The sequence below is a fragment of the Myotis daubentonii genome, chromosome 1 (assembly GCF_963259705.1).
Source record: "Myotis daubentonii chromosome 1, mMyoDau2.1, whole genome shotgun sequence".
Taxonomy (NCBI): Eukaryota; Metazoa; Chordata; class Mammalia; order Chiroptera; family Vespertilionidae; genus Myotis; species Myotis daubentonii.
The window spans coordinates 184841201-184853964 of record NC_081840.1 but is presented as its reverse complement, the minus strand read 5'-3'; the positions used below and the strand labels follow the sequence as shown (position 1 = coordinate 184853964).

The 12764-nt window shown below is 45.9% G+C and overlaps 1 protein-coding gene across 2 annotated transcripts in view; it reads right to left on the bottom strand.

Moving 5' to 3' along the window:
• NAAA (N-acylethanolamine acid amidase) overlaps nucleotides 1–10531 on the bottom strand; it is a 29157-nt gene extending 18626 nt beyond the window's left edge. For both annotated transcript variants that reach the window (XM_059668249.1, XM_059668242.1), the window contains exons 1-5: nucleotides 10253–10531; nucleotides 9480–9644; nucleotides 6783–6909; nucleotides 4800–4890; nucleotides 894–970 (exon numbers count right to left, since the gene is read on the bottom strand). In XM_059668249.1, the coding sequence (XP_059524232.1) occupies nucleotides 894–970; nucleotides 4800–4890; nucleotides 6783–6909; nucleotides 9480–9644; nucleotides 10253–10461 (669 nt within the window). In that variant the 5' untranslated portion in view covers nucleotides 10462–10531. The remainder of the gene's footprint in view (nucleotides 1–893; nucleotides 971–4799; nucleotides 4891–6782; nucleotides 6910–9479; nucleotides 9645–10252) is intronic.
• Between the last annotated feature and the right edge of the window lie 2233 nt (nucleotides 10532–12764).

Sequence of the window (12764 nt, the reverse complement as noted above, 5' to 3'; positions counted from 1 at the left end):
GTCTCCTTTTGTCTTCAGTGAACGTATTTAAGGTGATGGCTTCCACCATTTTGGTGAGAGTTACAGTTTTCCTGGGTGTTATACAGGAGGTATAGATGTTATTAAATACTGTTTCTCCTGCTAATCTGTCTCATGTCAATTTGATTATTAAACCAGCCAAAAGAACCCAGAAGGGTCGAAGACAATTTTTCCTCCCTGGACACTGACAAAATAATTTACTGTCTGTTTCAGCCAACACCTGAAGATAGGGCCCTTGTCTCCCAGTCCGCTGGAGGGAAGGAGCCTAACAGTTAGCAAACTCAGGTTTTACACAAACAATCCCTCTTTTCTGCTTTTTGTAATTTGTCAATTCTCTGACTCTCCTGTGTTCCCCCTCACCTCCTCCATTACCCACTCTCCCTTTAGAACACCCAGGTACCTCTGTACAAATCAAAGTTGAGTGCAAGTCACGCTTTCTCCCATTGCAGTATTATACTGCTGATTAAAATCTGTCCTTACCACTTTAACATACTATCAAAAGGTTGATATGCACTTTGCAAACCTTTAGATGCTTATGCTTTGCAGGAGTTGTTGTTTTTTTAATATATTTTTTTATTGATTTCAGAGAGGAAGGGAGAGGAAGAAAGAGATAGAAACATCAATGATGAGAGGGAATCATTGACTGGCTGCCTCCTGCAGGCCTCCCACTGGGGACCGAGCCTGCAACCCAGGCAGTGCCCTTGACTAGAAGCGAACCCTGGACCCTTCAGTCCGCAGGCTGATGCTCTATCCACTAAGTCAAACCAGCTAGGGCTGCAGGAGCTTCTTACGTTAAGAACAACATTGTTAGATGACACAGAGCGTCACAGAAGATGAAGTCAGGGTGAGGTGGGCTCCACAGTCAATATACTCACAGTGCGGATAAGCCAGCTGATCGGAGAGTGTCTCTGAAAAAAGGCAGCGATCGCATTCTCCCACCACCAGCCTTTATCTGCCGAGGTGAAGGAACAGTAAGTGTACACACAATTGCTGCCACTTTTTTAAATTCCTTAAGTCTTGCTTCCTTCCCATAGTCCAAGCTGGTGGGGGAAGGGGGGAAGGTTGGTAGATGAAGAGTGATTTTATTAGCATCCAGTTTTCAAAGATGAAGCTAAAAGCATTGTTTTCAGGCACCAAAGATTCTGTGTTCTGTGTAAACATCTGTGTGTGTGTATCACATCTATACACAGAATTTCTGGTGCCGGGAAGCAATGATAATTATCTTAAAGGAAATCACTCTATGAATTACCTCAGGCAAAATAAATTTATGGAGCTATCAGAAGTGGCTCAGTAAGTATTAGGAAGACTGTAAAGAGTATATATATCTTTCATGACTTTAAGTTTGATTGGGACTCACTTTTAAAAAACAACAACAAATTTACAATCATTTCCCAAAATTACTTTTTAACATCCTGAAATTTTTCTATAGGGGATTTATTTTCAAAGAATACTTTTCATTCAAGAAATAAGCATTGAACATCTGCTATGCGGCTGTTCAGACAGAGTTGACTCCCTGAAAAGCTGACTCCACTTAAAACTAACCCTCCAAGAAGCAGAAGACGGATGAGGATGACTAGACAGCCAAAAAGGAAAAGTTAAACTTAGGACTATATTAGAGATCAAAGAATCTCCTGGTACATCAGTTGATTAGCAGTGCCATTTCCTAAGACACACAAAACCAAGAGAGGAACAGATTTGGGTGGAAGCAGAGTGAGGGCAAGAAAAGGAAAGAAAAAGTCGAGAGATCTGCTTAAGCACGTGAAGTTTGAGATACTTGGTAGACGTCAAGGTAGAGATGCTGAGACGATGGATGGGTGCTCCAATCTGGGTTCCAGAAGTCAGGCTTGGGGATGTGGTAATAATAACAGATGTTCCACCGGCCCTTACTGTGTGCCAGGCACTGCTCTGTGCACTTTATGTACATGAACTCATTTCATCCTCGCAACAGTGATTATCATCCCTGCTTTCCAGATGCGGACACTGAAGTACAGACAGTTTAAGCACCTTGGTCCTGGTCACCCAGCTAGCAAGTGACAGCACTGCCAGGAGCCGGTCCATCCTTGCTGTTTCAAGGGACCTGGCATATATGGCATACGGTTCTTAATATGTTTGCTCACCTTCTTGGCGCTGTGTTTTAACCAAGGTCACCTCTCCGAGAAAGGTTGAATCCCCAGGTAGGGATTTTCCCCTGAAGTTAGGGAGGGAATAAAACCCCTCAACTAAGTGCCAGGCGGGTAATTAATCACTTTAACTATGAACAATCATGCTTAAGCTACATAATCTTTACTCCCTAGAATGGAGATAAGAAACGCCCTAACCTTTGTAATAGAGATTGATAGGATTGAATCAACTGGTATAAATACAGATGTAACAAGACAGAAAGAGACAGAACTCAGAACACAGAACTTCAGAGACAGAACTTAAGAAGAGAGCCAAGAAGACAGAACCTATACAGAACCTACAGACAGAAGAACTTTGCTGGAGAGAACATGGCAAGGGATCCTGGACTGAACCTGACTGCAGAGGTTGGCAAGAGAGCCTGACTAGAACCTGGTGACTGAACCTGGCTGGAGAACCTAGCAAGAGAACATGGAAGCAGAACCTCTCTGGAGATCCAGACCAGAACTTGGCTGGAGATCCGGGCTAGAGATCCTGGCTAGGCTGCTGATCAACTGAACGCTGTCTCCGTGTCCTTCCTTCTTCGCCAACTCCGTCCACACCTTTGGGGACCCCTGGACCTGCTGGGGTTGGACCTCAGCACAGCACCAAGATATAACCAAGGCAGGCTGGCTCTGGAGTCTGAGATCTTAACTGCCAGGTGGTTAGTTAAAGCTCTTCATCTCTATGCCATTAGTTAGTCTTCATATCCTTACCCCCTCTCACGGTGGTTAGAGGCACTGCTGCCACTCTCCATAATGCCCAGAAGCATAACTGAATATCTTATCTCCATTAACCAAGAGATCTTACCTTACTGTTCAGGCATTTCAACTCAATCTTAGCAGATTAAAAGATAGTGTTCGTTCAAATAAGGTTTTTAAAAGTTTTTACAAAGCAGTTTGACAGCCGAAACCGGTTTAGCTCAGTGGATAGAGCATCGGCCTGTGGACTGAAAGGTCCCAGGTTCGATTCTGGTCAAGGGCATGTACCTGGGTTGCAGGCACATCCCCAGTAGGGAGTGTGCAGGAGGCAGCTGATCGATGTTTCTCTCTCATCGATGTTTCTAACTCTCTATCTCTCTCTTCCTCTCTGTAAAAAATCAATAAAATGTATTTTTTTTAAAAAGCAGTTTGACAGTACTTAATTAAATGTGCATTATTTGTAAACTGCTCATATCTCAGGTTCTACTAATCAGTTTGTTAAACAGTCCGAGTTGCAAAATGATGGAAACAAAGCCCACTTTTTAATAAATATACATGTGTTTACAGACATTCTGTGTAAAATTTTAATAACTGTCATGCTGTGGTTGGAGTACCACTTGAGAAACAGGCTCACACATAGCTGACATTTGAGAAAATGTCGAAGAAATACATTAGGATAAAGAACTGACTACCATAGCCCTGGCCAGTGTAGCTCAGTTGGTTGGAGCATCGTCCCATGCACCAAAAGGTTGAGGGTTTGATTCTCAGTCAGGGCACATACCCAGGTTGCATGTTTAATCCCTGGTCAGTGCTCATGCAGGAGGCAACTGATTGATGTTTCTTTCTCTCTCTCTCCCTCTCTCTCTCCATATCCTTGGGTAAGGATTATTAATAAAAATTTAAAAAAAGAATAAACCTAATCAGAGGAAACAATAACAGGAAGTCAATGGGGTTCATCAATGACCAACACTAAACTTTAAGAGACTCCTTGTGTCTGTCTCCTTCACTCAGCTGTAAGCTCCTGAGGACAGAGACAAGAGGTTACCATTGGGCTTCCCACATACTGTGGAACTGAACGATGTCCCTGAGATTTGTGGGAGGGCAGCGGCTGTATAACAGAGCTTTGGGCCAGGACCCGTGAAATCAATTTGAGAACTACCTCCCCACCTACTAGCTCTCATTTCTTCTGAGCCTCAGTTTCCTCCTCTGCACAGTGAAGGGGTTCATAATATCAGCCCTGCCAATGTAGAAGGACCGTTTTAAGGCTCTAATGAGGAAACTTAGGAGAAAGTGCACAGTACACTGTAACGTGCTTTACAGATGTTGCCTGTGGAAGGCCATCGTACAGCCTCCAGATCACCACAACAGCTTCCTAACCGTCTCTGCTTCCATCTTAATCCAACACAATTCAGTCTCTTCAGAGCTGCCAAAGTGAGAGCTAACATATAAATAATATCTGTTCACTCCCTGGCCTAAAGTCCTTAAGGGTTTCCATTGCGCTTAAATTCCAAACTCCTCATGACCGACACCATGGCCTCAGCCCTCCTCTCCCCCCTGCCCCCCCGCCCCTCCCTCCTTACTCCCTTCTGTAACCACACTACTGAACCCATCAGGATGCATGGAGCCTGGCAGGGGTCTGGCAGAATCCCGTGAGTCAGGCCTTCCTGGACCCTCGAGCTATAGTAACCGTCCTGCCCCTCCTTCATTCTCCATCACATCGTCCTGTTTTACTTCCTTGCACTTATAGCTACCTGTAGTCATCTTCCTTGCTGACGTGCCCACTGCCCATCTAACCTCACCAAAATGCCCTCAAGTGTAGTAGTTGTTCTACATGTTCTGTTGGGTGAGTGAGTGAAGTACTCGGATAAAAATGAACAAGGATGTGGCTAAAAATGCTTGGGCATTCATTTTGATTACGATTACCTCGTTCGTCGCCAGAGATTGTAAACTTGTAAGGACTTTGACCAGTCCATAATCCTACATAGCCAATAAAAGTGGTTCCAGTGAATGCAACCTGAAATCAAGAGATAAGGTACCATTTTACCATTCCAACCAAATATACTTTGAAATCACCTTATTTCACCCCACAATTTCATGGATTTTTTTCTTCTTCTATGGTTCCAACATAATAGAATAAAAACTCTGAAATAATCTTGTAGAAGGTTTAACCTTGGATAGAATTCAGTGGACCTATGACCTTGGATGGGAAAAAAAGGTACATCTTTATTTTCACTAACTTCTAACTGAAATTTCATTTCTTCTGTAATGAATAATGCAATAAACCAGGGGTCCTCAAACTACGGCCCGCGGGCCACATGCAAATACAAATATTGTATTTGTTCCCGTTTTGTTTTTTTACTTCAAAATAAGATATGTGCAGTGTGCATAGGAATTTGTTCATAGTTTTTTTTTAAACTATAGTCCGGCCCTCCAATGGTCTGAGGGACAGTGAACTGGCCCCGTTTAAAAAGTTTGAGGACCCCTGCAATAAACCATGTCATCATAGCAGTGCCTGTCATTCTGTCACCAGCAGAAACTGCAGGTATTTTCACATACATAATGGTTATCATACCTATCTTGCTATGCATACATATCTTGAAATATCATTCACACTTGTCACTACCCTGAAAATTATGGTAGTTATTAAAGCCACCGCCAAATTTTACTATTTAATGTGTTAAGAATAAATAAAATTGCCCGGCTTGTGTGGCTCAGTGGTTGAGTATTGACCTATGAACCAGGAGGTCATGGTTCAATTTCTGGTCAGAGCACATGACCAGTTTGCGAGCTGGAACCCTAGGAGGGGTGTGCAGGAGGCAGCCTATCATTGATTCTCTCTCATCATTGATGTTTCTATCTTTCCCTCTTCCTTCCTCTCTGAAATCAATAAAAAATATATTTTAAAAAAAAGAATAAATAAAATAATGAAATGGCTGTATTTCAACTTAATGGTTTTCTTTGCAATCCCATACCTCTTATTTTATGTATTATAAGCATAATTGTAAGAAGGGATCAGCAGCTTCACCAAAGGGGTTCCCACACAAAGGAGGTTAAGCAGCTCCATCCTACAAGGGAGAACATGTGGGAAACCCGGTGCTGTTCGAACTTTTAATAAGAGATTCTGTTTGTAAACGCAGATGACCAAATGAGTAAATGAGTTTTTCATATCTGTGGCTCAACCTCTAAATGCGAAGAACAAACAAAATGTAGTCCTTGTCCTTAAACAATGCCCCTCAAAGCCAAAACCTGGCTTTGGCATGCTCTGTTCCGTTTCATAGCAATAGCCTGCTATGTATAATCAATGAATATTGATGAATGTCGTCTCCCTAAAAGTTTATACAGAAATGTGACAATAGTACCTATTAGACTATACTTTTAAATAAGTAACACCACAGAATACAGCTCAGCAGTGGTTTTCTTTTCAATGTTACTATACCTTACTATGATGAAAGTAATTATCAACCTCTCTGAGCTATAGTCTGCAAAATGGGTTTAAGTGATTTCCCAGGTTCATAAAGGAAATAAGTGACAAAAGCAGGATTCAGAGTCAGGACTGTCAGACCCCAAAGTTGGGTGTTTCTAGCCATTACACTACACAGCCCCTACTCCCCCCTGAACAAGAGAAAGCAGAGGAAAGAGCTGGCTTGGCGTCATAAGTGGACAACAGACCATACCTTCACAGAGATTTCCCCAAGGAATATGGATTGACCTCTTTATGCTAATAATAACAGATGAATCTTCTTTCTATAAGCATAATTGATGTAAATCTCTCTTCTGGTTTTGCTTTTCCAGGAGTTTGATGTTTTTTATATCTTAAACTGATAACACATTTAAGTAGCAGGCCATGATTGCTAACTTGGGCTATCAAGTCTCAGATTTCTGAATCTTATGCTGTATGGACTATACCTGCCCGTTCTTTAAGAATTGTACATCCACAGTCATTTTGCGTAAGAAATCCCCAAATGGATAATCCAGATTCCGGCCATGGTAAATGTGGCCTTTGGAGTCTTGAGCCACAATACTGGTGCAGAATCTGAGAAAAGGGGGAAAGTTCAACAGGAATGAAAAAAATAAGAAAAAGGAAAATGAGGTTTTCATTTTTAAGATAAATCGTTAAAGTAAAACACAATTATTCATTTCAATGGACACATACGCTATATAATCCTTGTACAAAACTATGGACTCACAATTCCAGGTGAAAACACACTGGACACAGCGCATCAGCGTTCAGTGTTACTAGACCTTTGCCCTCAGCACACACGGCATTGGAAACATATAGAAAGAAAATTCCATCCTAAATCTAAATCTGGAATTGACCCATCTGGGCTCCACAAGAACTGAACTTTGCTTATTCCTCTGCATGGCAGAGTGTAGCCTATTCAATAGATTGTTCAAAGCTTGCTCAAGGTCACCTCTCTATCCCATGAACTTCTCAGAGCAAGTAGATTGGCACTAAACCGTTCTGTTCCACAAACGTTTCATTTTTCTCTCCTTGGAAGAATGGTCACCACTCTAGGGGCTTGCACTTTTCCTGTCCCCTTTAGAACTCTTTGCACAGAGCTAACAGGAAGGAGCCAGAGAGAAGTCGTTTGAGGAAGAAGGAAGGGGTGTGGTAAGGTATGTAAATTCTTTGAGGATATGAAACGTTATGTGAAAAAGATACAGCATGTCCAATTCTGGAGAATGGGGAAGGAGCTATGTACATCCGCACAAAACTGAGAGGAAACACCTTGAAGAACTGATGGCCATTTCTGAGTAATAGGATATCATTAATTTCTTTTCACCTCTCTGTATTTATTAATTTTCTAGAATGATTACATATTATTTTTATAGTTAGGAGAAAAGAAATGTTACTTCATTTTTATGTTTGTTTAAAGAAGGAAGCTTGGTAAGGTTTTAGCTTTTCCCAAGGTTTCCGATCTTAACTTCAAAGAGTTCATGTCAAGGAGGGGACTGATAAAACATTGCAAGTGGCTAAAGCAAAGTTTGGTTTTTCAAAATTGGCAAGACAACACTACTTCCATGTCATGCCCAAATGAGGTAGCCCGTCAGCACAGGGGGCTTGGGGGCGGGCTCTGCTTCGGGAAAGGCACTGTGGCCCAACGGAGACACACGTGCTTTCAGTAGCAGCGGCTTGGTTTCCACATCACAGAAGGTAATACCACCTTCAGTGCCTGGCACCCAGCAGGCTCAATATGGGGTAGCTAGTCTTATCCTGATTCGAAAGCCTTTAAACTTACATCAGAAATGAGAATAAAACATTTCCTTTGTTAAGGTTAGTGGAGTCTGCCTGTGTTTTATGTTGTTAGGCAATTCAATATGTACCTTAACATCACATCCCAAAGTTATAATATTCTTCCTGGAACTTTTGCTTCAATCAGTGACTCCAACAAAAGAAGGTGAAAGTGTATATGAAAATCAATTTTTCTTTTCAGTGAGAAAGACACATGCCAGAACAAGGAAACAATGGGAGATAAAGAGTGGCAAAATTAGTTCAATTGCAAAGCACTTTAACAAGTTTGTGTCTTAAAACATTTTCCTGAGGAGAAATGCAGTCGCAATGCATGTTAACCTGCTCTGCTTAGTTGTTCTTGGAAGATGCCAGGGGAGGAGGGGCGGGGGGTAGTGGCAGTAAAGTTTCATTATCCCAATAACTTTTTTCATCAATCTTTTGGTAGCCAGAGCTGTTACCACATTGCGGATGAATCACGAGAATTCTCGCTTCATATTACACAGTGTTTTACAAAGTACCATACTTTAAAACGATATTAGCTTGTAAGAATATGTAATAAATAATCTCAAAATGCAATGGGTATTTAATTTTAAAGCGTGCCTTTAACATTTATGTAAAATGTTTTTTGTACTCGTTCAATAGAAACTTACCTGGCCACTGGGTAAAGCTAGCAATAAAACTACTGGTCCGCAATGTGTTTAAGTAAATGCAAGATGTTACTAGATGAGGCTGGTCTGGTAGCAAAACAATTAAGTCCTGAAGGCAGAAACCTCTTAATTCCAGGACCTATTACTGAGCCCATGGAGACTTTTGGCTTCCCTGCCCTTTGCCTGGGATCCACCAGGCACTCCATATTGCTTCCAGGTCTGTGCCCCGCATTTTATCATCCCCGCTCAGAACACCAAATATTGGCTGGCCTGTGGCCCAGCCCTGGAGGGAACAGACTGGGAAAGAGGAATCCGGATCACCAGCCATGACAGACATGGGGGAGGGAGGACTGCAGGGACAAGTCAGTGCTAGGGCAGCCCGAGGGTCACCAGGTTAACTAGAGGGTCCAGGTGAGAGTGGGGTGAGTTCCAAAAACTTCTTGGAAAGTACACGTTGCGCAGAGTTTCCGAAGCGGGGTGCCACCTAGACTGGTGGTGGGAGAAAGGGGGCCTCAGGTAGAGGGAAAGCTCAGGGTGGAGGTCAGAGAAGCCGCTTGCCTGCGGGAAGCCCAGGCATGACCCGCTGCTCAGATTTAACCAGAGAAGCAGAGACGAAGTGCTGCGGGTTTCTGCGCGGCCCAGACACCACCCCGCTTTTGTCTCCCTGGAAACAAGCCCGCTCCCACTCGCGTGGCCAGAGTCGCTGGCCAGCCGGGCACTCACGCGGTGGACTCGTAGGCCAGGTTGATGAGGATGCAGTCCGCCAGGCTGAAGCCCAGGGCGTCGCACATGCCGCGGATCTCATCGGCGTAGGGCTGGGGCAGGGAGCCTTCCAGCTCCCCCACCGCCACTCGCATCACTGCGTGGACCCACTTGGGGACCTTATCCCTGGAAAAGAAAAGCCACGAGGGTGTTTGCGCTGAGAGGCTGCAGGGGTGCGAGTGTGTGTCTGGGGAGTTGGGGGGACCTATGGCTCTCATTCTTAGGAGCCATGCTGTTGCCCCCCTTTCCCGGGGAGCTGACAGGTCGGGTTACGCATCACCGGATCCGCAGCCTCCAGGAGAGAAAAAGGAAACTTCCACGGGAGGGAGGACGCGCGAGCGAGCGCGGTCCCCAAAGCGGCGGGCTGGGAGGGTCCGCAGGCGGGCGTGGGCTGCGTCCCCGGCTCAGCTAGCCGGGGCAACATCTCCAGCACCACCCCGACCTGGAATGTTCGAGGACGGGCGTGCCGCTGCTGACACCGAACCTGAAAGCCGAACCAGCCGCGCCGGGACATCCCCGAGCTCGACGCCGCCTAGAGCAGCAGCAAATACCAGTTCTGGTCCCCGCCAACCCCTTCGCATTCCAGGGGCCGGGGTGCGGGGGAGGGGTGGGCGACCAGGCCGTGGCAGAGGGAGGGAAGGGGCTGAGTCTCGGCTCACACACGCGCCTGTGGGCTTTCCCGCACCCGCGCCGGGCAGCCCGTCCCCGCAGACCCGGTGGGGCGCCGCGCTCACCCGAGGATGTGCGCCATCGCGCTGCGCACGAAGTCCAGGTCGAAGTGCTGCAGCACCGGCAGCCAGCGCAGCTCGGGCGCCGCGTCCAGGCTCACGTTGAAGAGCGGCGGGGCTGGGGGCGCGGCGGCGGCAGGCACCCCGGTCCCGGCCCAAAGTAGCAGCAGCGCCAGCGCCGGCGCCGGGCGCGCACCCGGGCGCGCAGTGTGCATGGCTCGGGCTGGGACGGCCACAGCCTGATCGCAGCTGTCACTGCCGGAGCCCGGGGAAGCGCTGAAGGAGGAGGAGGAGGAGGAGCCGGGAGGGCTGGAGGCGGAGCCCGCGAGCGACCCGCCCCCTGGGTCACGTGGGACCCGGAACAGCGAAGTCGGTCGCTCCCGCCGGGGCCGCTCCCCCCAGTCCCGCTGCGCGCTCCCTCCCGCGGGGGCGCTGAGTGTTGCGACCGGAGGCTACTCCCCCCTCCGCTCCCCACCCGTCGCGCTCACGTGGGTGCGGAGAGTGCACGCTGCGCCCGCGAGAGGAGGGAGGAAATGATTCTCGGTAGCGGAGGGCAGCAGGAGAGCCCGAACTGGTAGAAAGGGATCCGTCCCTCCCTCCGCCTCTTTTGCTCACGTTTAAATTCTAAAAAGGTTTATGTGGATTTTATAAGGGGGAGGAGAGCCTTTTCTGTTCAACAGGCCCTCCTCCTTTAACTTTTTTTTAAAAAAGAGCTAAAAAGTTGCCAATATTTATGTGCCAAGTATTTTTGCCGACTCTCTCTCATTTCACCATCAAAATAAGCCCAAACACAGGTTCTGCCAACCCACCCCCGCTTTTCTGGTGAGGAATTTGAGGCTTGTAGTGGTTCAGTAATTTGCTCAAGGTCACACCACTGGGGAGCCTTTGTGCAGGGAGCCAGGCTGTCAGAATCCAAACTCACCTTCCTAGTCTTGAGCCTGAAGGGTCCTCACCACTCTACACCTCCAGTGTCTGGGAGACAGAAAACTTGTCTTGGGAAATCACCTGACTTAGTAAGCCTGGGGCTTTTTTTCTTAAATCCTTACCCGAGGATATTTTCTCTGTTGATTTTTCAGAGAGTGGAAAGGAGGAGGGAAAGGAGGGAGAGAGGAGAGAGGGAGAAGGAGAGGGAGGGAGAGAAGGAGAGAGGGAGAGGGAGAGGGAAGGAGAGGGAGAGGGAGAGAGGGAGGGAGGGAGGGAGGGAGAGAGGGAGAGGGAGAAATAGCCATGTGAAAAGCTTCTGCAGGCCACGCCATGCCCCTGGGATCGAACCTGCAACCCAGGTGCATGCCCTTGACCTCCCTGACCATAATCGAACCCAGGACCCTTCGGTGTACAGGCCGACCCTATAACCACTGAGCCACGCCAATTTTAATGGTTAGCAGGATCATCTGTGGGTAAAATAGAGTAAATGTGTAGAGCAGTGGTTCTCAACCTTGGCTGCACATTAGAATCACCTGGGAGTCTTTTTAAAATCCTAATTTCTGGGCCTCACCTTCCGGAAATTCTGTTTCTTTGTTATGGGGTGGGGCCACAACATTAGTAACAAAGAAACAGAATTTCCGGAGGATAATGCCCAGAAATCAGGATTTTAAAAATATTCCCAGGTGATTCTAATGTGCAGCCAAGGTTGGGAACCACTGGTGTAGAGAAAACTAGGAAAAAAATTTTTTTTCAGGGTTTTTCTCCCCCATCAAATAGAACACATCACCACTGACTTTCTTCCTATTTTTATGGCTTGCATGTCCCTGGGCTAAAGTTTCACATCTTTGTTCCTGCTTCTTCCCAGTCTTTGCTTAAAATGTAAGCCAAGACCCAGGTCTTAATTTGTTTATTTGCACCTGAGTAACTGCATTGAGAGAATCACTAAGGGAGCAAATTAGCTGAGTTCAAAGAAGTGTGTTTGCATAAAAAAATAAAAAATAAAAAAAAAGACTTCCAATCACTGCCAGACTTTAATTTTAAATAAAAATTAAAAACAAATACAAGATTTTGAAAACAACCCATGATAAAATGCGTTGAGTGAACAAATCTACAGCATAATAAAAAAAGTATTATTCACAATTAGGCTGAGCTAAATATAATCCTATCTAATAATAGACAAACATGGTAATTAACCATACCTCCACTACACTTCCCATTGGCTAATCAGGGTGATATGCAAATTAACTGCCAACCAAGATGGTGGCCAGCAGCCACGCAGCTGAAGCGAACATGAGGCTTGGTTGCCCCGGCAATGGAGGAAGCCAAGGTTCCCCGCCTGCTGCACCCGGCTCTGAGCCTGAAAGCAACAGCTCCGAAATGGAACTATGTTTCAATTATAGAAGCAAAACAAACCCCAGAGACCTGCTTTCAGACAGCCTGGCATCGGAGCTGGAGCTGCAAGAAAGTTTCAATTACAGAAGGTAAATAAATCCCAGAATAAAAAGAAAAAAGAAAAAAAGGAGAGACTGGGAGCTTCAGTTGCAGGCTTGGTCTGCCTGAAAACAACCCTCAGCTCCACATCCAGGCTGGCCAG